At 39.7% G+C, this 24,231-nt stretch overlaps 1 protein-coding gene across 3 annotated transcripts in view; it reads right to left on the bottom strand.

Annotated features, from left to right (window-relative positions):
• The window catches only part of LOC146520719 (carbonic anhydrase-related protein 10-like), a 140,383-nt gene that overhangs the window by 59,044 nt on the left and 57,108 nt on the right, over nt 1-24,231 (bottom strand). For all 3 annotated transcript variants that reach the window (XR_014873877.1, XM_085158082.1, XM_085158083.1), the window contains exon 3: nt 9,436-9,578. Coding sequence is in view for 2 of the 3 variants with exons in the window: in XM_085158082.1 (XP_085014208.1) it covers nt 9,436-9,578 (143 nt within the window). In the remaining variant the exon portion in view is untranslated. The remainder of the gene's footprint in view (nt 1-9,435; nt 9,579-24,231) is intronic.

The following is a 24,231-nucleotide window of genomic DNA, read 5'->3' as shown; positions in this document are numbered from 1 at the left end:
TTTATATAGCGCCAAATCACAACAAAAGTCGCCTCAAGGCGCTTCATAGATACAGAGAAAAACCCAACAATCATATGACCCCCTATGAGCAGCACTTTGGCGACAGTGGGAAGGAAAAACTCCCTTTTAACAGGAAGAAACCTCCGGCAGAACCAGGCTCAGGGAGGGGCGGGGCCATCTGCTGTGATTGGTTGGGGTGAGAGAAGGAAGACAGGATAAAAGACATGCTGTGGAAGAGAGACAGAGATTAATAACAGATATGATTCAATGCAGAGAGGTCTGTTAATACATAGTGAGTGAGAAAGGTGACTGGAAAGAAAAAACTTAATGCATCATGGGAATCCCCCGGCAGCCTACATCTATTGCAGCATAACTAAGGGAGGATTCAGGGTCACCTGGTCCAGCCCTAACTATATGCTTTAGCAAAAAGGAAAGTTTGAAGCCTAATCTTAAAAGTAGAGATAGTGTCTGTCTCCTGAATCCAAACTGGAAGCTGGTTCCACAGAAGAGGGGCCTGAAAACTGAAGGCTCTGCCTCCCTCCTCCTTTTAAATACTCTAGGAACAACAAGTAGGCCTGCAGAATGAGAGCGAAGTGCTCTAATAGGGTGATATGGTACTACAAGGTCATCTGACAAATCCAGCATGAGCTTCCTGTGATACAGATCACTACTGTCACAGGACTGAAATCTAAGAAGAAATTTGCAACAAATGAATGAAAAAGAACACTGCCGACTGCTAAAACCATCCCACACCAGAAATGTAGGAAATGTAGGAAATGTAGGAAAGCCAGAGCACATGGTTTCACAGTTCATCAAGCAGCTCTGAGAAAATCCTGCATGACTTTCCTATAATACAGCTGGCCTGGCTGCCACAAAAGAACAGAGAATTCTGATCTACTGTTAAATAAGGAAGCAGAGAGCCTGCAATGAAACATCTGTGTGCTAAAGCCATCCCACAGGACAGGTCCTGTTAAGCCTAGTGTGGTAAGCAACATGGATTGTGGATTTGATGCATGGGTGGATTAAGGCCCCCTGGAACCTAACTGTACACACACCACTTTGTCTGAAACTATTTCGAACAACAACACCGGAGGGATCTAGAAGGTGCTAAGAGTTTTTGCAGCGTGCAGTCACAAGCTGTTAATGTCTTGATCCCCGACTCAAGCAGAAAGCTGAACATATTACATCGTTATAACACCCTGTTTTTGTGAGGGCTCGCCAGCACTGGAATAAGAAGCTGTTGCTCATACCAAATGCTGTTCACAGCCTAATGGATGCTGCTGTTTTTCAGAGAGTGGTGGAAAGTATATTCAAGGCACTTGCATTATGCTGAAAATGTCAGTTTTAGACTACTTCATACCTGCACATTTCAGATGGAAATATTGTCCTTAAACCTAATTTATTTGTTTGAAAGTCGGCATAACTTGTGGGCCTGCCTTAGTCCACAAGTCATTACCTGTGCTTGACAGAAGTTAAAGCCACATTTGGGGGTGGCAGGTAAGTCACCAGCAAAAGCTCCCTATATACCTCCTACAAGCACCAATTGATAGGCCATTAATTGAATGCTAGTGACCCAGTTATATAAAATGCTGAACCTGCACAACTTAATGAGGACTCCTTTTTTATTCACGTTCAGTTAGAATAAACAGTGATTGCAGATTGTACAGGAAAAAAGCAACGCTGACATTTAGATTAGTTCCTTGAGACTCACTCTGTCTATATACTTCTGTCTACAACGAGGTAAAAAATGTCCCAGGAAAATGAAACAACAAACAAACAATGAATGTCCTGCTTTGCTCCTTGTAGTTGGTGGTAATGCTTAAGAAGACAGAAAGCAATAAATCTGAATGAAAAGCACTTTAAGAAGTAGTTACCTGACAGACAGGTAAGACAGAGTAGTATCGCTCGTCCACCCCCATGGCACTTCTGCTCATTATTATTTTCCCTTTCCTGTAGTTTATGATGTGTCCTTGTATCTCAGGGTTCCACTTCTTGTTTATTTCTGGCCGAGATAGGGCAATAAAAATGATTTTTCCTTTCTGATCAATAATTGTAGAGGAGATTTGCACGATTAGCTGTGTGCTTTGTCATAGTTTCAATCACTTGCCTGTGTTAAAAAGAAGAGAAAAAAGAAAACACGCAATAAAAAGCTCTATTTTTGTCACAAATTAGATCACGGAGGGACTGATATGCGCATTTGCATGCATATTAACAAAAACGCCAACAAATTTATTTCAGATGAGCCCTGGCACAGTGATTCAGTAATCCTGATATTTCATTAGCCCAGACGACCTACATTCCCTGGTGCTTTGGATTAGCAGAGCCTGAGCTACTACTGTCAGTCATCTGATCTCATATCATATTTGTCTGAACCACAGCGTGTCACACTGACTGTGATTAGTGGTTGACACTGCTCCCTCTGGGAATAACATGAGGGCTCAACCCAGTGACACTTCTTAGCCCGCATCACAATGAGCAAGTCTCATGGGGAATTATAAGGATAGACCTTTTAAATAGAGCATTATGGGGTTAATGTTTCTTTAAGATTTCTCTTATAGTGAAATGTTAATCACTATAAATTGAAATAAAGAGAAATGAAACAAAAGGACCCAAGAGACGTAACGCATGCTTAGTTCAGATTTAAACAGTGTACGATCCTGTTCAGAGTTTACACATAATAACTTTAAACACAGAGGGACAAACACAAATTCCAAAGGGAACAATTTGCACTAAGCTGACAGGGGCTTGAAAGCTTGATTTTAAAACTTGCAGGATTAAGTATCACTGCTGTCAATACACAAACCTCAGATAAGAGACTAGTGATAATGTAAGAGCTAAGTGGATGAGTGGCCTGGCTTTGCTATTTACCAGATGAAGTGGGCACTTTCTGTTACACTTGTTGTATTAAGAGTGTAATCATCCCTCTATCTGTCTCCACTCGCCTACAGTCTTTGAAAGACTTAGGAGGGTGACACATACAGTAACAAACATAAAATACACAGTAATGCAGGTATAAGTGTAAATTTAAACATCCCAAAAAGTGTTTTGCACAGAAAAATCAGAGACTAAAATTGTCATTGTGCAAATATGAAAATGTATTTAATAGGTAATAGATTACACAGTACCTATCAGAGCATAACCACTGTAATGCTCATTGATCCTAAAAAATATGATCAGGGTGTCATTATTGATCCCTGCAGGGAAACCTGCCTTAGTTATGCTGCAATAGACGTAGGCTGCCGGGGGATTCCCATGATGCATTGAGTTTTTCCTTTCCAGTCACCTTTCTCACTCACTATGTATTAACAGACCTCTCTGCATTGAATCATATCTGTTATTAACCTCTGTCTCTCTTCCACAGCATGTCTTTTATCCTGTCTTCCTTCTCTCACCCCAACCGGTCGCAGCAGATGGCCCCGCCCCTCCCTGAGCCTGGTTCTGCCGGAGGTTTCTTCCTGTTAAAAGGGAGTTTTTCCTTCCCACTGTCGCCAAAGTGCTTGCTCATAGGGGGTCATATGATTGATGGGTTTTTCTCTGTATCTATGAAGCGCCTTGAGGCGACTTTTGTTGTGATTTGGCGCTATATAAATAAAATTGAATTGAATTGAAACCTCTTCTCTGAATTGAACCCATCCCAAGTATCAGCAGCAGCTATCGGACCGCTAACTCCAGTATAAGTGCACAGAAAGATGCAAGTGCACACAGAGGTTTTCTGCCACGACCCAAACATAATGAATCTGAAGTGATCAATGTTTATCAAATAAATTAGTCTAACATGCTTTTAAGCAAAATATCCAAGAGTAGACAAGCATAAGCATCTCACCTTCATATATATGCACTTTACATCTATATGCGTCAAGATGTGTCATCACTCCATTTAATTATATTTAACATTAGTGTGCAACATTGCCATAACTAGTACATTAATTCATTTTTTGTGCACAGACTGAATATAGATTCGATTTCATCAATGAAACATGATAATTCCAATTTGTAAATTACAGTAAGGCTTCGTTTAAAACAAAATACGTAAAGCAAGATATGCTTTAGGGTGGAAGATTAGCAGGAGCAGGTATTACAGACAAACAGCTTTGTAGTCAGATTCACCGCTTGCTAATCACGTTTTGCTTTAAAGCTTGAAAATGACAACAGACAAAAATCCATTAGCACCTTCAAAACTGGAGGTACACGCGTCAGTAACTGACGTCTCCACGGCGACATCCATCTTTGCTTCTGTACGTCACACTTGTCCTGATCTTTAACCTCCTAGGACCTGGCGTCCACATATGTGGACATCACATTTTGGGTTATTTAGACCAAAATACTCAATTTTGCTCTACAAGGGCCTGATATCCTTACGAGGACATTATACTGCTACTGTTCTATCGAAATTTTAAACGAATATCCTCATAAGTGGCTCTCATTTTTCTCAGAAACAAAAATTAGGTAAAAAGAAAAATTTAGTAATTCTTTGTTTTTACATTCATCAGGTCCCAATCAGCCCAAATATCAAAGAGAAATGAAAAATGCATGCCGTGGAAGAGTTCGGGTCTTAGGAGGTTAAACCACAGAATTTTAAATTAGTGTATGTTTAAGCCATATGTAAAAAAATCTCCTGAGGTTCCTGAGGTATTTGGTACGCACAAGAATGTCAGCCCAATCTGAAATGCCTGCGTTCATGTTAAGCTCCATGATACAGTACAAAAATCTTGGCAGAATTTGGATTCCACATATCCATTCCCTTTTAACCTTTAGCCATGCTGGGGCACAATAACCAAAAATCATCCTTCAGAAAATAATACTTGTCAGAGGCTGCCGCTTGGGGTGTGATGTAGCATAACTTAAGCAGCAAGGAAGGTGATAAGTAAATAGCATTAGCAGATGATTGAAGTTCTTTTAAGCATACTTTATTGCTGGCATCTCCATTTTACCATAAAACAATCAACCAGGCATGCAAAAATCCCACTGGCTTTATACAAGACTTTGCCCACACCTGACCTCGTTAGTCCCTACCATTGAAACAAATAGGTCAAACCAAATAATACAATGTTAAACAAAGAACAGGAATAAAGTCATGCATGAAACTGACAAACTCATTTACTCAACTAAATGGTTTGTAAAGTAAAACACTGCATACAATATAACTCAAAAGGCTACTTTAAAGAAAACAAACAATACTATACAAAATGAAAAACCCTCCATTTGGTTACACCCAGTGATGCACTCATTGACCTCATGACCCTATATAAACAGGAAGTAGTGGGCGGCCCTTCCCATACACCTGTCTTACATATAGGACCTGAATACACAACATGGACACCATGGTAAGTATAACCAAAGCAACATAAAGAAACAATTTACCAGACATTTGCCTGTAAACAGAAGAAAATTCAGATGATCTGATGGTTAGTAGTGTTTGCTTTAAAACACAGGCATGGATGTAAAGGATGTAACTACTGCTACCACAAACAAAACCCGGGATAGTGTATGTTAAGAGATGTTACACCAGCAATGTCTAAATTAAAGCATTATGGCTGACTGTAAAATAACAGAACACAAAATAACAATATATGCAAGTGACAAATGGCAAATGAATTCTGTCCTAGCCACTTTGTCACATGGGGCTATAATGCTGTATCCTTATTCTTGATTTAAACCCTGGTTTCTGTGGTGGAAGAGAGTCTTCTTCTGGAAAGTGTCTGAGAACAACACAAATATGCTGACTTTGATATTTTCTGGAGGTTTCAAAGAACACCTACAAAAGCTTCTTTAAAAGGGAACATGATGGGTGAGCTAATAAAGAAACAAGCTAAGTGGATATATGTTTAAAAATATTATATCAGCAGTGTTCAAGTACCAGGTCCAAGTAGTGCCACGGAGGAAAAAAAAAACATGTAATCAATGGGGAGGATTCAGCATCTTGTGCTTTTAATTAACCATCCCATTTGGCCTTGATCGTGCAGTTTCTACATACAGAAAAAGAAACAAAGCTTTTTATTTGAAGTAAATATTTTAATCAGTTTAAACCATAAACAAGTTACACCCATTGGTAACCTCAGTAGTTTATAGACATATTGTTTGTCCAATCATATGGACATACATAGAATACCATCATCATCATTATTATTATTATTATTATTATTATTATTCAGCATTTCTCAAGTTTGAAAGTTCCAGAGGAAAATGATCATTATTCCTAAAGTAAACAAATGTGCGTCATACACTCCGAGAGAAAGCTTGAAGGCAATCAGTATTCAGACATTAAACTGTGGATATGAATCACCCACAGTCATCATCACATCAAACCTTAGAAAACATTAAATCCATTTTGAGCTAGCAAAGCATCTGGATTTTGGAAGGGAACAATGAAACGTAACAGCAAAGCACCATATTGTTCAAGATCAAAGCAGCCTTTGGCAGTGAAATTTTCATAAAGACATTATGTTGTGAAATAATGAGTTATGATTTAGAACAGGCTATGTCCTGAGTCAAAGGAAGATATGTTAAAAATGTACATTACGTTTGAAGTCGGACTCATTTTCAGGATGGATTATTGAAAATAAAGGAAATATGAAAGTCCCACAAGAACAATTATTTAATGAATGCTGGTAGTGAACTGCTTTCAAGGCAAAAGTGAAAACCAACGATGTAGATGTCAAATATAATTACATTACAGGTTAAAGCAAGAGACATTTGTAAAATTCATAGTTCATCACCAATGATTTGTGCGATGTACTTTCTTTGCTTATTTAAGGATTTGCCCATAAGTTACACCTGTTATGTTGGCTGATGTATCTTATTACTCTGTATTTATATATATGCAGCTAAAAGGTTATGTTTTTGTTTTGTTTTTAAGAATAAAGAACAATGTTAATGTCAAATAGTTCTGAGAACAGGCCTATAAATATTACAATCCTTACATGTTTTAAATCTGGCTAATCTCACATTCAAGATCACTTTCTCATGAACCTCGTGTAGCTCCAGTTATTAGATTTTCTAACAGAAGTTCCTTTATATCACAATTCAAAAGGTTTTCTCTGAATATTTATCCCTCAGATCCCTCAGGATACTACAGTAGACCTACCTGTTGACAGTTTCCCCGAGGGATGAATTCACAGTGTGCAATCCGATGAATGTTGAAATAAAGGCATTGTTCCCCCAGTGTTGTTTCTGGGAGAACCTGCCAGAACCTTCTTTGCCCAAAGGCAAAGAAACTGAAAACTGCTCAGTCATAGCTGGAGACCGAGCTCTCAACACCAACCTTGACAGAAAATTCAGGTCAGTTTAAAAGTCAAGTTAATGCTTTCTGTCTATCCCAACATAGAGTAGATGACCTTTAACATGAGCTTTCCAAAGTTCATGGAACTTTTACAGCTGAAAACCGTCCACTTTTATCCAGTAATGACAGATTATTACATGCTGAGCTGCCTCTTTCAGCTAACATGAACATTTTGGGAGAACAAACGCTTCCTCATTTCTAATATAATGACAAATTTGGCGGAAAAAGACTAAAACTAAATACCTTCAGTATTCAGTATTTGATATTTTAGTTTAGTTTATTTTGTCATTACACACTATCATTTAAGATTGCTTTTTTTCCCCAGTTTTTAACTATAATGGTTTTCTGAGTTACTATAGCAACCTGTCTATGGGCAAATTGGACTAATTTAAACGAGGAGTTAAGTTGTTGTTCTGCTTCTCAATACCTTTTGATGACCTCACATTACTCTCTTTATTGCCCCCGAATAGCTACTTGTATGTCATTCATAGTGGCAACTGTAACAATGTTCTGCTATAAACATCTCATTTGTCAAGTCTTGGCCTCTTTTTACGAATCACAAGGAGGGAAGTTTAAGAAAAAATCACTATCTGACCTTATGGGGGTTTGTTGTCCCAGCCTAAATTTCCTACACTGCAACTCAAATACAGTCCGTATCCCTTTGAACCCCAGTGGTCCCTGTAGCAGGAGTGAGCCTTTTCTGTTATTAAACTGCAACCAGCTGCTGTTATTTGAGGGTTTCAGAGTGTGGCACACTGAAGTGAAAAAGTAGTCTGGTATTGCTCTGACTGAAATGAAGGCAGCATTTATTGTGCTTTCATTTCTGATGTATTACATCTGGTGGAGTTACAGGTGAGAATTTTTCAGAACAGATTTAGAAGCATCACCACGGCTGGCTTGTATTTTCACTCTAATTTACAGGTTTAACTGGGAACAATTTTGCCCCGTAGTCGTGCAGTTTGTAGCCGGGGCGATCGTGGTTCAAGAGTTGGGAGTTCGCCTTGTAACCGGAAGGTTGCCGGTTCGAGCCCCGGCTTGGACAGTTTCGGTCGTTGTGTCCTTGGGCAAGACACTTCACCCGTTGCCTACTGGTGGTGGTCAGAGGGCCCGGTGGCGCCAGTGTCCGGCAGCCTCGCCTCTGTCAGTGCGCCCCAGGGTGGCTGTGGCTACAATGTAGCTTGCCATCACCAGTGTATGAATGTGTGTGTGAATGGGTGGATGACTGGATATGTAAAGCGCTTTGGGGTCCTTAGGGACTAGTAAAGCGCTATATAAATACAGGCCATTTACCATTTACCATTTACTTACAGTTCTGTAACTGTTCATGATAACTGAATGGGAAATTTCTATAAAAAAAATAGCCTAGGGCTTATGTTGCCCTAGGCATAAGCCCTTTCTCGGTTTCTGTCAACTGCTTTCACAAAATATGTCCTTGTTCCGCCTTCAGACAGAACCTTAAATTTCTAAAATGCAGAAAGGTTCACACCCATCCACATCAATCCGACGTGCAGGCAGATCGACCACCCCCCACCCCACCTCCAAGGCCAGCTGTGACCCCGGGACAAGGCCAGTCCAGCCGCTGAACCACCAGCTAACCCCCACCTGACACAGGGTGTTGGAAGTCTTGCCCACTCTAAATTTGTGACAAAGCTAAATTTGCACTCTTGTAGCCAGACCCCTTTTCCTCACACTGACATTATTATGGCCAATAACTAAAATACATTTCCAAACTGTCATAATGAATCCAGGATGAAAAGTACAACATCCCACAAGCTGTGTTTAACTGTGATTTTAGGTGCTTTAAAGAGGATTTTTCCTCCAAAGATTAACTGTGATTGCTGTGTAAAGCGCTAAAATTGTAATGCCTCCTGAGCCTTGGTGCAGCAAAATGCAGCTGGGAATTTTAAAGCCTTTGGATATAGATGAATCATTGTCTCTGACCAAAGTTTCTCTGCGTCTTGATTTAGAGGCAGTGTCCTGGTCTGTGTTCTTTCGCCCTGATGAATTAAAGCCCAGTGACTGTCACAGAAGGACAGTCCTGCTTGCGTCTCGACATTTGATGAGTTTTGTCTCAAAACATGAGCTAAAGCTCCTCGATCGCTACGTGAAAACCATTAAGGATCCTCGAGGAAGCATTTTCATTTGGTGACCCTTACCTTATGTCCTCCTGTATTGAGCCTGAGAGGGGTCAGGTACGGATCAAAAATCATGTGACTGGTTTCGATGTCGATGGGAGACTGCCTTTTCCCAATGGCACACAGGTTCCAGGCTGAGTTCACCAGACCCCAGAAGGATGGAACTAGTGTTGGAACGAGAGGGAAAAAAGAAAGCAATTATCATGTGAGCGCCTGTGCATGCCTGTGCACATGCAGGCACAAGATCAAACCATAAAAACAGGAAGAAAGGGAGCAGATGAGCTTCATTATGATGGGACAGAACTGCTGGTGGAGTTTAGGGAGATTTAAATTTACATATGGCTTCATTAAAACCCTACTAAAAAAAGAACTTTCATTAAAGTCTCCAGGTTATTATCTGCAAGTACAAGTAAGGCGGAGAAATGGACTTCTTAAAAGTGACTCAAAAGTTCTCTCCGTCGTTTTTATTGCACATAATTTACAATACCAGAACTTGGCAGACCCAGAGGCAAAGCTCAGCCTTGCAACAGAAATAAACCTCCCCGGAATAAAGTAGAACATCTTACTTTTACACTTAAAATATTTTCATGATGGTTGTTGAATTTTCTGTTGATAACATAATGACAGCATTAATTAACATTGTAAATATAAGGATCCTGTAATTGAGTCTGTGTTTATTGTGTGAATGCTGAGTATTAAGCTCATTCTCATTCGCAGGGTGTCAGTTATTTGGGTAGATTTGGCGTGTGTTCCCAGCATGAGTGAGATGACTGGAAGGGGTGCTTCAATGTTTTCCTAAAAGTAACCAAGTCATTTTCAGCACCTAAACGTAACTCTTTTTTTAGTGTATTAACCTGGCAATATAGTTGTCTTTGACTAAAGCTGCCCTAATACTTTAGTGCCAAACCTAGCCAAGACGTTTTTGTTGCTTGTACCTAATAATCAGTGTTGGGGAGTAACGGAATACATGTACCGCCGTTACGTATTTAAAATACAAAATATGAGTAACTGTATTCCGTTACAGTTACCGTTTAAAAAGGTGGTATTTAGAATACAGTTACTTTGTTGAAATAAATGGATTACACGGCGGTACTTCCCTGTTTCATATTGTGGCGGGTCAGGACTGTTTGGGTTTTGTTTGACAGCTACGTTCTGTTGTTCCAGGTGGCAGCGTTACGGTTGCCATGGTTACAGGGTGATGCTCTCTCTCTGCGTGTTTCCTGGGTGAGAGAGGCCTTTTTCTTGTTGTTGTGCTAAGCTAACAGGCAGAATGCTACCGGTATAGCTCTAAAGAATGTAGCATCATGGGCAGTGTAGTCCGTGCTGCAGGGAGAATGGACTGCCATACACGTTATGTGTCTGTGAGCGGGGGAGGGAGAAAAAGGAAAAGTAGAGCTGTCATCGAGCAAAAACGGGAGCTGGAAGCATGTAAATATAATAATAACCACTGCAGCCAAGAAGAGAGCCTGACGAGCCCAGTTGTAAGTAAGCTATTAAGACTCGACTGTACACCGTGTTCGTGTTTTCCTCCAAAAACAATAAGTTCTGTTGGAGCAGCCTTTCAGCGCCTCTCTCTGTCTCTCGCTAACAAAGTTGACCCAGACAACAAAGTAAAGCTAGTTTTCAGCTACGAGCCCGACACAGAACCCACCGTATTAGCCAGAGGTCCCTTTACTACGGTTCGGAGCCGCGGACCTTCAGTAACAGTAATAAATCACAGCAATTGTACATTCACGTAGTTGTAAACAGCATGATAATATATTAAGTAATCCAAAGTATTCAGAATACGTTACTGTCATTGAGTAACGTAACAGAATACGTTACAGAATACATTTTGGGGCATGTATTCTGTAATCTGTAATGGAATACATTTTAAAAGTAACCTTCCCAACACCGCTAATAAGTGAATCAAAGCCACAATACAAAGTTAATAATAAAGCTAAAATAAAAACAATTAGCGAGGAAAAAAATCGCTAACTCTGTTAACTGAACTGTAAAGGAATAAAACACTTTTGACATTCACTAGGGCACAAAGGCTTGTGTTTCATTGGTTCTCTAATGAACTGGAACTGAATGCTGAAAGGCATCACTGATGTCCCCTCATACCCAATATACAGTGCAGACCACATGGAACCATTTTTTCTCCCTCTGTGCTCGAGCACGCACACTTGGAAATAAAAGAGCAGATACTCGACTGAAGTGGCGAGACTGAGCTTCATTTGATTTGGTTTCCATTAATGAACAGTGCTGTGATAAAAGTCTTTGCCCCTTCCTGATTTCTCTTCTCTTCTGGTCATACTTGAATGTTTCAGGTCATCAAACAATAATAGTAACATTAGACAAAGATAAGCCAAGTTTTTTTGTTTTTTTTAAAAAAAAGAAGATTTAACATAAAGATTTCACACTTTAAAAAAAGGTATCAAATAAAACTGGTCCAATGGGAATATCTCAAACATGAAATTGACTCGATGATATACTCTGATTAAAAAGACACGCATACTTTAAGCACTTAGAAGTCTGCTGTGTCTGATCTCATTTAGCACTGATGAGAATGATATACTTGCATATTCTACCTTGTAGTTGCATTAAATTGTACTGTGAATTTTAAAAATCAAAGTCTTTTAGAAGTGAAGTAGTTTTATGCCTTTTATTATGACACAATATTTCATCACAATACTTCGTACACCTCTCTGCATTTAATCATTAGTTATTATTAATCTCTGGCTCTCTTCCACAGCGTGTCTTCGTCCTGTCTTCCTCCCCTCAACCCCAACCAGTTGCGGCAGATGGCCGGCCGTCCCTGAGCCTGGTTCTCCAAGAGGTTTTTTCCTGTTAAAAGGGAGTTTTTCCTTCACGCCTTTGCCAAAGTGTTTGCTCATAGAGGATCATTGTGAAGCCTAGCCCTCAGTAAATCACATGATAGGGTGGGGCTAGGCTTCACAATGGGTACACGCAAAACCTTGGCTGATTGTGACCCACGCCGGTTTTCACACCTTGGCTCGTGTGATTGGGTAGAGGATCAATCGGAGGTCCATGACCCTCTTGGCGACTCTCCCATAGGGCTTAAAATCAGGGACTCTCCACCAGTTGCTCTTAGAACTGAAGAAACGTCTCGGATGACAAGGTGAAACGTCTTTAAGGAAACTTAAAGAAGTCCAGACGCTCATCTTTCCAAGCTCCTTAAACAACTAAATTGAACGTTCCTGTGTAAGAGAACAATTTTCCTCTTTTTTCCATATTTTTTTCGATTTTGCAATACCTGTACTGCAGGATCCCTGCAGTCTGAAACGTTTAACCTCTAAAAGTTAGATTGTTCATTTTAAAATGTCTTTTTTTTAAAACAAGAGCAGGAACAAGAGCCATGATAACTGCCATATCCAAGGTTTATAACGTAGCAACACATAGTAACGTGTAATTATAATGTAACAATATGATGTCATGATGACACAAGCATGTTGTCTGAAATATTGCACCTGGGAGGGAACAATTCTGAAGTTTATATGGTTGCTACGGGTTAATTAGCCAAAGGTGAGGAATTTGACTACCAGTAGATGTTCTTAATATTTCTTTTGGCTTCAGTGCTCACTTTAACCAAAGCACGAGTCAGTGGTAAATTAGGCTTTGTTGTGTTATCTCAACATGTAATGCAGGATCGTTTTAAACCCAAGACCCTTGTAGGATTAGATGTTCAGATAATCAGAAGAGTTTTGCTCTCTATCAGATAATCCTCTGTAGTCACATGATTACTACTATCCAGAACAGAACAAGCTGGGCAAAGAATGGGAATGGAAATATGGTAATGATAGCTGATGTTTAAGGCAGCCAGATGGGAGCAACATGTGTTAGCAATGCAACTGACTGATAGGGAAAGGATGCGCACATGCTCACTGGCATACAGAGCCTTAGATGACATTACTAAATCAACTGTAATTTTGACACATGCACACAAAGTCTCTCTCGCGCCCCAGGGCTTATCACTAACTGTCATAATGCTTTTCATCTCCAGGCTTAATGACAATTCAGAGTGTGAAACAGCTGTCATTTTGTTCTAAAAAGTAATCAAGTCGTCTAAGCTAAGACCCAGCTAAATGGGTAAAGAAAAAAATTGGAAAAGGATTGAAGTTTTGGTCCACAAAATTTAGATCAGAAAACCTATTTATATAACTTTCTCCAATTGCACTCCATTTTAAAATTCATGCACACTGATTAACACCTGGGAGCTGTTCCTGACAGCCTCTACTGCTATCCCCCCACCCTTCCCTTCTTACAGTCTGTTCTCTGCTCTCTCCAGCATCATCCATTCTTCCATCCCTCTCTGACTATATTCTGGGGAGAAGTGGAGTGACAGATGTGGCAGCCCTGACCTGCGGAGTGCAATCCTGACCCCTGCTTGGCACATATCCGCACACGGTTATATCACCAAGCTTTGTTTGTTTGTGTAAGTAGGTCTGTGTGTGACACACAGACACCCACTGTATGTCAGGAAACACATCAAGCTCTGTAGGAAACAAATAATTACTTGGGTCTAAAAAGTGGAATATGTCTATTGTGTTGTGTATGGGATTTAAATAATGGTGGCAGCTATTAGTCAGGACTCCTGTAGTTTCATTGTATCTAAAATCGAGATTGTAAACTGTGTTAGATTACATAATGTCTGTCCAGGTCTCTTTTAATCTTTAAGTGCTATGATGTAAATACAAAAAAGACTAAACATTAACACTTCATTGTTTCAATTTCAATCTAAGGTGAAATGTATTATAGAAATGGACAGCTGACAAAACAGAACCAGAGAAAAATGAATAAAGGCAAATATAGAAATCATAGAAAAAAGAACCTGCTTGAACAGTTACGCACCCAAGTATTTCACAGTATCAAAGTAAGCCATTCATACTTTTCTGTATGCCCATGGGTAAGTTCCAAACATACTTATATTGGTGAAAATATGTATGAATACACAGAGCTGCCTCTGCAACAGCTGGCGGCTTTAAATTCATTTGATTGTCATATTGGTTTTCAAGTAGGTCAAATAAAACTTTTCCTCAAATTTCTGCCATTTTAGCACAAGTAGAGATTCCCAACGGACAGATAAAATACAAAAAGATTATCCCACAGAAATAGTTCAGAGATCATCTTTAAAACACAAATATGCTGCTCTAGTCTGGTTATGAAATACAGGAGGAGCATCATATTTTCTAAATAAACAGAGTTCATTTTGGTAAAATGAAAAAAAAAAATAATTCTAGACATACTGGATTAAAGTTATTGACCATGGCGCCACCCCCAGAGAAATAAATCTCATCCGAATGGCTTAAGTCAGTGGCTAAGCTAATGCTTCTGTGCAGCTGTACTTAAGCATATTGATGTTTTAAGCTAATTGCTGTCAGCATGCTAATATGTATGTTTAACATGCCCACCACATTAGGATGTTACAACGTTAACACATTTGTTAACAAACCAAAGATGAAGAACATCCTAAATCCTAAAATTATTTGAAAAAAAACTAAAGCTTTGCACCAAATCTCTACAGGCCATGAGTTCAACTCATACACCACAAACTTCAGTTCTCTCAATATCTTTTAGTTCACATGTCACTGGCATTTTTTAGGATTTGCTAGCAACTGGACTACAAATGTACACTAAGGATACAGCTTTGCTTGTGGCAACAAATTCCTCTTGAACATAAAAGGGTTAAGTGGCAGCACAGAACAACAACTAAGTTTATATAAACACAAAAAAACACTCATTAGAACTGTAAGGACTAAGTTTTGATACATTTGTCATTTATATCAGACTACTTAGCCTTTTGGTCTCAGGTATCAGTCAGGTATCAAAAGACTATTTAAAAAGGAAAACTGTGGAAATCAGTGAAACCAGTGGGTGATGTCACACACACACAAAGTCCGTACAATCGACTAATAAAGAAAAAAAGGACACAAAGACTAAGACAGATAATGAGAGAAGAGAGACAGAGACTGGGACGGAGGGAGGAAGCCCTGAGGACCAACCATCCTTTTTAATATTAATAAATGTAACCGGGTTCAAATGGCAGGGAAAAGAGAGAGAGAGACAAAAACGGAGAGAGAAAAGTGAGATAAAGAGTCAAAATGCACTGCCTGGAGATATGTGGAGCTTAAAAGGAGAAGAGCTTTCCGGAAACATGCGTGTTAAGTGATAAAGACTTGTTTAAATCTGCACTGTAGCATGGGTTACTGTATGGTGGATGACAAAAGTTGTTGGATACTGGGTTAATCTGTATTATCAACCACCAAACTGAAAGAATGCACAACTAGTAAAAAGTCTTACTCTTCAGTGCTAAATGGGCTCCATTGTTGTCCAGGAACTATTAAAATACATCAATGAGCCAAACAGCCTTTATGGGTAATGTGTCCCTTCATTACCACGAACATTTACGTTCCCACATACACAATTCTGCTGCCCCAAATGCTCAATAAAGCATTAAATATGGATTATTCTGCCACAGATTGTAGAGCTTGAGAAACGCTCTAACTCTATCTGATTAAATAACCCTTGTTAAACATAGTAACCAGTAGTTTATGGGGTAATACACAGGTTTTGTTTTAATGTAAACAATAATCTTGTTGACAACAATTTAGAGAGGTAAACTATGGAAAAATATTGTTTTTGCTTGTTTCTCATCTTTTATTTAAACTGAAATGAACTCATGGCGTGTAAGCTCCTGTAGCTCCATCCAAAGATACAGTCTCAAAGTCACAACGATTTTGAACAACCTATGAAAATATTCAAAAGTAAGGCAAAGAGATATTTTCATCAAGGGATTATTTGCTGGACTACTTTTGGTTGGATGAACGATTTTCACAAGCTGGTAACCTGACAACCCCAGTTCATTTTCTGTGTTTCTGTGAGCGAAAATACGTAGCTCATGGAACAAACCGAAAACACATTTTACACCTATAAGAGAGACAGTCAGAAGATTATAATGAAAAATTGAATAGCAGCTGTGAATGAGCAAGGCCAAAAGAGAGAACATGAGCTCTTAGGGAACAGTGGAGTGACTGCTGTTCTGAATGGAGGATGGAGTTGCTATCAATGTGCCAAAAATGGAAGCTTAAGGGTAGATAACTGGGAGCAGAACAAAGCTGTCAGGGGTGGAGCTCACTCGTGGGGATGAGGTGTAAGGCTGTTCTAAAACCCCTTCATTCAATCAAATCAATTTGGAGTGATCCTCCTCTCCCAGATAACAATAGCCATTAAGTAGATTGGTTACTTGTACAAATATGAGTTTTGCTACTTTCAGAATTGATGTGTAACAGCGGGGAACACGCGAAGCCTGCAAACGCTCACATTAACCTTTCTTGTTCTTTACAAAAGCAATTTATCCTCTGAAATGATTTCATTATCAGGTCCTGCTACAACGGAAGCCATAATGAAAGACCCTTATCAGACATACATTCTGTATCAGTACTGCAGTTTGTCAGTCTCTTTGAAATTCTACAAACATAAGCTCAACACGAGTACTTATCTCGTTCAAAATTTTGAAGCACACCTATTCCTACTCGTCTTACTTTCATCTAAACGTATGTCCTTTACCAAGCATTCACGTTGCTTGCTAAACCCCATCTAAAGCTTCCTAAAAGGGTTGATTTGGACAGAACAAAGTTAGCTTCACTTGGGACACACTTAAAGATCACTGGAATTTTAGATGGTTGGTTGCACAGTTGTCATATCAGAAAGAATCTGTTACATATACACATAAAAAAGAACGGAAGTTTAAATCAAGCTCAAAGACTGCCTCGTAGTTCGTGCTGGAATACATTCAGGGGCTCTGGGTGAGATAAGAGCACCTAATGACTCTCTTTATCTGTAATTTTCCTGCTTTCTTTTCATGCTTTGCATTTGTATTGACAAACATTTTCTAATCACCAATGAATTCATAGAAATCTGATTATTTTAGTTGAATGCCCCCAGAAAGTAACAGGTAAGCATTTAAAAACAGTTATGCTGGCTATCACTTGACAGGGTGACACTAGTAGCAATCTAGAGAGGTAACTATGAACTGAAAGATAAATGGCATCAATAACATAGATTCTGATACTCTGGATTCAAATAGCCACATTCGTTACAATGACACGATAGCACCAAAGGCCCTGGGTTACACTGCCATCTTCTCTGTGCATGCTCGAATACATGCAGGAGCCAGCAAGAAAGAAGATTATCTGCACCTTGACGATGGTTCCCGAGTACTTTCTCATCTAAAGTACACTGAACACATTGTACAATGGATGAGTTAAGGTTTTTAAAATTTCAGTAAAGATTTCGCTACATTTAATAAGGCGGTCTCACTGGGTCAGTCTCATTCTGAGACTCAGCTTTGAAGACCCCAACAATCTCATTGGTAACAGCAGATGTTACAGTCATGGCTACATCTCCAAGTTGAGCCTGCTTCACCACGGACTGTATAACTGGCCCATCCGCATCCAGCTATCCTATGTAGTCTAAAGTCATTAAAGGTATCCCAGACAAATACATAACGGAGCAAAAGCTTTGACAGATGCACCTGAGGGGTTTATGGTGAATTGCTTATTCCTCCTAAACCAGCCTCTGTGCAAGCTGTTCAACCATTACATTCTCCTGGGAGAGATGCGATGTGCATGCCAACATAGATTCACCAACCTTTGGTAGTCCCATGCAAGCGTAGAGTGTCCTAGAAGGATGTGTTTTGCTAAGGTTGGAATGCTGGATAAACCTAATCAGAAATGATTCAACCACCTACTGTGTGACTCCTGGTCAAGTAATCTGTGAGTAAGCCTTTCCAAAAAGGCAAGCCTCTAAGTGATGGAAGAAACACCGGTACTGATGACTCAGTAGATGTTTTAGGTGAAAATGCTTTAACATGGAGTTGTGTTTCTTGTTTAATTTCAGAAATACATCATTCTGCACCCTAACCCTACAACAGATTGGGTCTACCTCACCTTTGCTCTATGTAGTATCTAATGGAGAAGTGTGACACCAAGATTTTTTATTGTATTAATTAAGCTTGTCAAGCTGTTGTAGGAGAAAGCACATGTGGTTCATTCCTTTCATGCCCAGGGAACAGTGGCACTTGATAAATTTTCATAATTGTTTAGTTTGCAAAACTGTGGCCTAAGCCGCTTATGAAAATTAAGCCACAATAACAGCACATTTGTGATCATACACTTGTCACAGAGTGTCTGATTAGTAGTTTAAGTATGAGCTGAGGGAAGATGTGTGCATAGGGATGCTGTAAGTAGTATATATACACCACCTTTGAATGATAATAATATACCAAACAAGGTGGTATATTATAGATTTGCTAGATTTGGTTTAGACTTTAAGCTGAACATGACCCTAGCTTTCAATTTACTACAAGAACCACTAGTAGACCTTGAGGACAGCATTTAACTTAGCATGAATACTTGAAACTCAAAAAAGGCAGGAGAAAGATGCAACTCTGCAACCAGGATCCACCTACATATGAAACTGACTGATGTAAATAACACATCTGTTCCATGTTCAAAGTATAAAAATACTTAATTGCTAATTTTACAAAAACTATTAACAGTTTTATAATTTCAGTAGATACAACTTATCAGAATCAGAATACTTTATTGATCCCTGGGGGAAATTATTTTTTTGTTACAGTGCTCCATTATAAACAAACATTAACAAGACAGACAATACGCTAACTAAGAATAGTACAATATATAGCTATATATATATATATATATATATATATTTATTAATAAGTCACTCATTAATAAGTAGCTGAAAAAGAAACATGTGTAGCTGTAGCAGTAAACAGTGTGTTAAGTGGATGCGTTGTGCAGGGAGATGGCCACAGGCAGGAAAGATGTTCCTGTGTCGTTCAGTGGTGCTTTTCGGTAATCTCAGTCTCTCACTGAACGTGCTCCTGTGACTGACCAGCATGTCATGGAGTGGGTGGGAGGTGTTATCCAACATTGTCTTTATTTTGGACAACATCCGCCTCTCCGACACCACCTTGAGGGAGTCCAGCTCCATCCCCACAACATTACTGGCCTTATGGATTAGTTTATTGAGTCTGTTGGCATCTGCTACACTCAGCCTGCTCCCCCAGCATGCAACAGCATAGAGGATCGCACTGGCCACAACAGACTCGTAGAAAATCCTGAGCATTTTCTGGCAGATGTTGAAGGACCTCAGTCGCCTCAAAAAATAGAGACGGCTCTGGCCCTTCCTGTAAAGTGCTGTGGTGTTTTTAGCCCAGTCCAGTTTATTGTCAATGTGTACTCCAAGGTATTTATAGTCCTCCACAATGTCAACACTGACCCCCTGGATTGAAACAGGGGTCAAGTGTTTGAGCTGCAGATGATTCTGCTCACACCACGTGACAAAGGAGTCGACCAGAGCCCGGTACTCTGTCCAATCCAATCCAATCCAATCCAATTTTATTTATAAAGCACTTTAAAATACCCAGCACAGGAACAAAGTGCTGTACAGAAAATAAGTTAAAACAATAGAATAACAGAAAACAGCAAAATAAATAAATAAAACACATAAAACATAAAATTAAAACAGCCCTATATTAAAACAAAAACAAGATAAAACAGCATCGAATCACCTAAAAACATCTAAAATAAAAATAAAAAACCAACATCTCACGTGGTGTCAAAGGTCAGGGTAAAGAGGTGGGTTTTCAAGAGTGACTTAAAAACAGATAAAGAAGTGGCCTGTCTAATCTCTAAAGCTCGTTCCACAGTTTTGGAGCTGCTACAGCAAAAGCACGATCTCCTCTAAGTTTATGCCCAGTCCTGGATATCTTCAGGAGCAGCTGATCAGCTGACCTGAGAGAGCGGGTGGGTGTATAAGGCTATAGCAGCTCAGAGAGATACGATGGGGCGAGGCCATGGAGAGCTTTAAAAGTAAATAAAAGAATTTTAAAATGAATCCTAAAAGAAATGGGCAGCCAGTGAAGTGAAGCTAAAACAGGGGAAATGTGCTCAAACTTTCGAGTGCCAGTTAAAAGACGAGCTGCGGCATTGTGCACCCTCTGTAGATGACTAATATATAATGTGCTGACCCCAATATAAAGTGCATTACAGTAATCCAGCTGAGTGCTAACAAAGGCGTGGATCACTGTCTCAAAGTGCTGCCGTGAAAGAATTGGCTTTATTTTTGCCAGCTGCCTGAGGTGAAAGAAGCTAGATTTAACCACTGCCTTAATTTGTTTATCAAACTTCAGATCACAGTCCACGTTGACCCCCAGGTTTGTGACAGTTGGCTTAACATACTGTGCCAGGGAATCTACATACACATTGGGGGTCTCAGTGGGGCTACCAAAAACCACCACCTCTGTCTTTTTATTATTGAATTTTAAAAAGTTAACAGACATCCAAGCCTTAATGTCATCGAGACACTGAAGTAATGGCTGTGTAAGGTATCTGCCTTTTTTCTTTAGAGGGACATAGATCTGACAGTCATCAGCATAGAAGGGGAAAGCAATGCCGTGCTTTCTCAGTACAGAACCAAGAGGAAGCAGATATAAAGAGAAGAGGAGGGGGCCTAGAACTGAGCCCTGTGGGACACCACACAAGAGGGAGGCGGAGGACGACACATAGTCACCGAGGCTGACACAAAAAGTTCGCCCCGCCAAGTAGGACCTGAACCACTCCAGTGCTGTGCCCCTAATGCCCACCCAGTGCTCCAAACGAGAGAATAAAATGGCATAATCCACGGTATCAAACGCAGCTGTCAAATCTAAAAGCACAAGAACAACACAGCCCCCAGCATCAGTCGCTAAAAATATGTCATTAAAAACTTTTAAAAGGGCTGATTCAGTGCTATGAAAGGGTTTAAAACCAGATTGGAAAACCTCTAAAACATTTTGTTTTTCCAGGAAGGCTATTATTTGGCTGTAAACTACCTTTTCAAGAATTTTGGAAAGAAATGGTAGTTTGGAGATAGGCCTGTAATTTGCAAGAACCGTAGGATCAAGAGCAGGTTTTTTAATCAGGGGTTTGACTACTGCATGTTTAAGCAGCAGGGATGTCTCATCATCCCTGCTGATGCATCCAGCCACCGCAGAGTCATCAGAAAATGTCTGAAGATGGCAGGTCTCTGTGCAGTGGCTGAAGTCTGTGGTGTAGAGGGTGAAGAGGAAGGGGGAGAGGACAGTCCCCTGTGGTGCCCCTGTGTTGCTGATTACCTTGTCAGACACACACTGTGGGAGACGTACATATTGTGGTCTTCCTGTCAGGTAATCAACAATCCAGGACACCAGAGAAGCATCCACTATATTAGCCACTATATTGTTAAGATAGCCAGTTGCTATGGCTGTTGGTACACATTTACTCAGCAAGCAAGCTTAAAATCTACAACTAAGGAGGAATTTTTGGTATGTTGGTAGCCACAGATCTTAGATGGATTGCTATATCTTTAGATTCAGCCTTTCCAGCAGGCTTCAGCATTATTTCTAGGCTGCCGGGATTCAAAAGCACATTTTCTTTGTACAGGTGGAAATAAAATCACCAACCTAGTGCTTTATTTTACTTCTCATTAAGTCTACTGAAAAAACACTTCAAAGAAGTGGATTTCTAAGAGAAATTATCTTGAAAGAAGTGCTTTAACTACATAAAAGTTGCTGAAAATGCAAATGAGTATTGGAGGTGAAGGAGTGACTCATGACCTCAGTGCGTCTACAATCCTCGCTACATTTTCTGTTATCAGGAAAGAGGGTAGTTAAAGTAATGTGAACCAGGTGCACATGTTTCATTCAGAAGGCATCCTGTTATCCATATATTAACCCAGCTCAAAGCTTGAAAGCCTGTTACATATGTCTCAGTCACAGGTACAGAAAGATTTCCCTTTGAGTGTATTGACGTGTTATATGTTTAAACGGAGAGCAGAGATTGAGATGCACTGCGTATACGATTTCCTAAAGAGTATGAGCGATACGGCTTTGATGTGCTGTTGGCACGATGTATGATATGTGTGTGCGCCAGAGAGATCAGTCAAAGCTTAAATAACTTGCACATCATGTACGAGGGGTTGGTGCAATAATATTAGAAGATAATGTTAATGCATTTGTAGACGTTACACTGACTGTGATTAAGTGGATAAAATGACCACAAGCACAAAAGTCAATGTCAAGAGTTCTGCCTCTGTTTTCAACACAAGGCATTAGATTTATCATTTTGAATATACTCATGCATGACAGTATATATACCCCTATATAAACAAATACAATATTAATGACGTATCTTTCTAAACCTGGAACACAAGCTACAAGGATTGTTCTCACCCAGAGCGTTCTCATTCCCAACGCACAACATACCGACGATTGGTCACGGCCTGACACGAAAGGTAACCCTCCGCGTCCTTATGAAGCGCTCTTGGAGATTGAAGCACGGCTTTCTATGTGCTTCCCTTTTTATTCGCTTTGCAGCTTTCTATTGTAGCCCTAACCCTAACCTTAACCCTAACCTTACATTTATAGATTCATTCCAACCTGCTTTTGTGCCTCGAAACGCACAACATAGCGACGATTTGTCACATAGCGTTGTTATGTTGAGGTTGAGAACATGTTGTCTCACCTCAGAGTGTCAATTCCAGCTGTTCTCTCAAATGCTGCTATTCTATCAGTACACAAAATGTCTCATTTGGCATTTCCTTGACCCACAGGCTGCCTAAATATTGGACAGCAGGAGATTATTAACAATCAGCAATGCTTGTCCGCATGTGGAAGTTTAAGGGACGGTGGTAGAATATCACTTGATTTGTTGCCACTGACATAAATGCTGTTGTGTACATGTGCACTTGTTCACTGGTGTATAGGCATTGCTTCTCTCTCACAAGCTAATAAATCCTGAACTAAGAGCTGTTGCATTTAGGAATATTTCCTTTGTTTTGGCATTTTGTGAAATGATTAACATCTTTCCTTACTTAACTGTCAGACGTGCTAATCATACCACTCTAATGGGGTATGGTTTGGCCCACACTGGAAGAGTATTAGCTGCATGAGGACTGTAAGCTGATAAAATACCAGTTTGACTATGTTACGACACATTATTCTTAGGCTAATTAATGTAGCGTGGTTGCATGGAATATTATTAAAAGTCAAAAGTCCTGTGCAAGATCAAACATATTCACAAGAAAATGATTTAATTTCATGGGAGTAGGTGTTCATGCAATTAAATCCTTTGCTCATAAATTTATATTAATATTTGAATAATATTCATTCACAAGCATTCTGCAAGGAAACTTCACATGCTATCAGTACTAACTGCATTCTTGATAAACGACTGACCGAGCCACAGGCAGCATTAAAATTCTTTGGCCTGCAGTGGCACTGCAGGTCTCAAAGAATGTTTGAACTAAATAACTAACTGGCAGAAAAGTTTGTTAGCTTTGGGTTGCTGCAGAGAACATCAAGGAATATTTAAGAATGGCCTTGCAGTGTTTGGGCATCTGCATAGCGGCACAAGCTGTGCAGGATTTTCTCACGACATTTCAGAAATGTTTACGATGGGAAATTTTGTCACTGACAGCAGATGTCAATATAAAATTATGATAATAATGTGTGTCAAATAAACTGCCATGATGCATTCAAACAATGATGTAACTCCACTGTAATCCACTTTGTGTACTCTCCCCCTTTAGTGTCTCTCTGTTCATCTGCTGTGCCCTGTTCTGTATCCGGCTCACCAGTGTCTTTATCTCTGAGGACAGTGGTAGGCACAGAGTAGACACAGCATGACAGACATTGACAAAAACAGACTTGAGAAGATTTCTGACATGCACATGAATATATTGTGTCAATAATCTACGTACTTATCTGAC

This window comes from Neolamprologus multifasciatus, chromosome 4 (genome assembly GCF_963576455.1).
Source record: "Neolamprologus multifasciatus chromosome 4, fNeoMul1.2, whole genome shotgun sequence".
In the NCBI taxonomy this organism is placed as follows: Eukaryota; Metazoa; Chordata; class Actinopteri; order Cichliformes; family Cichlidae; genus Neolamprologus; species Neolamprologus multifasciatus.
Note: the sequence above shows the minus strand (reverse complement) of the source record. Positions and strands in the feature narration are given on the sequence as shown.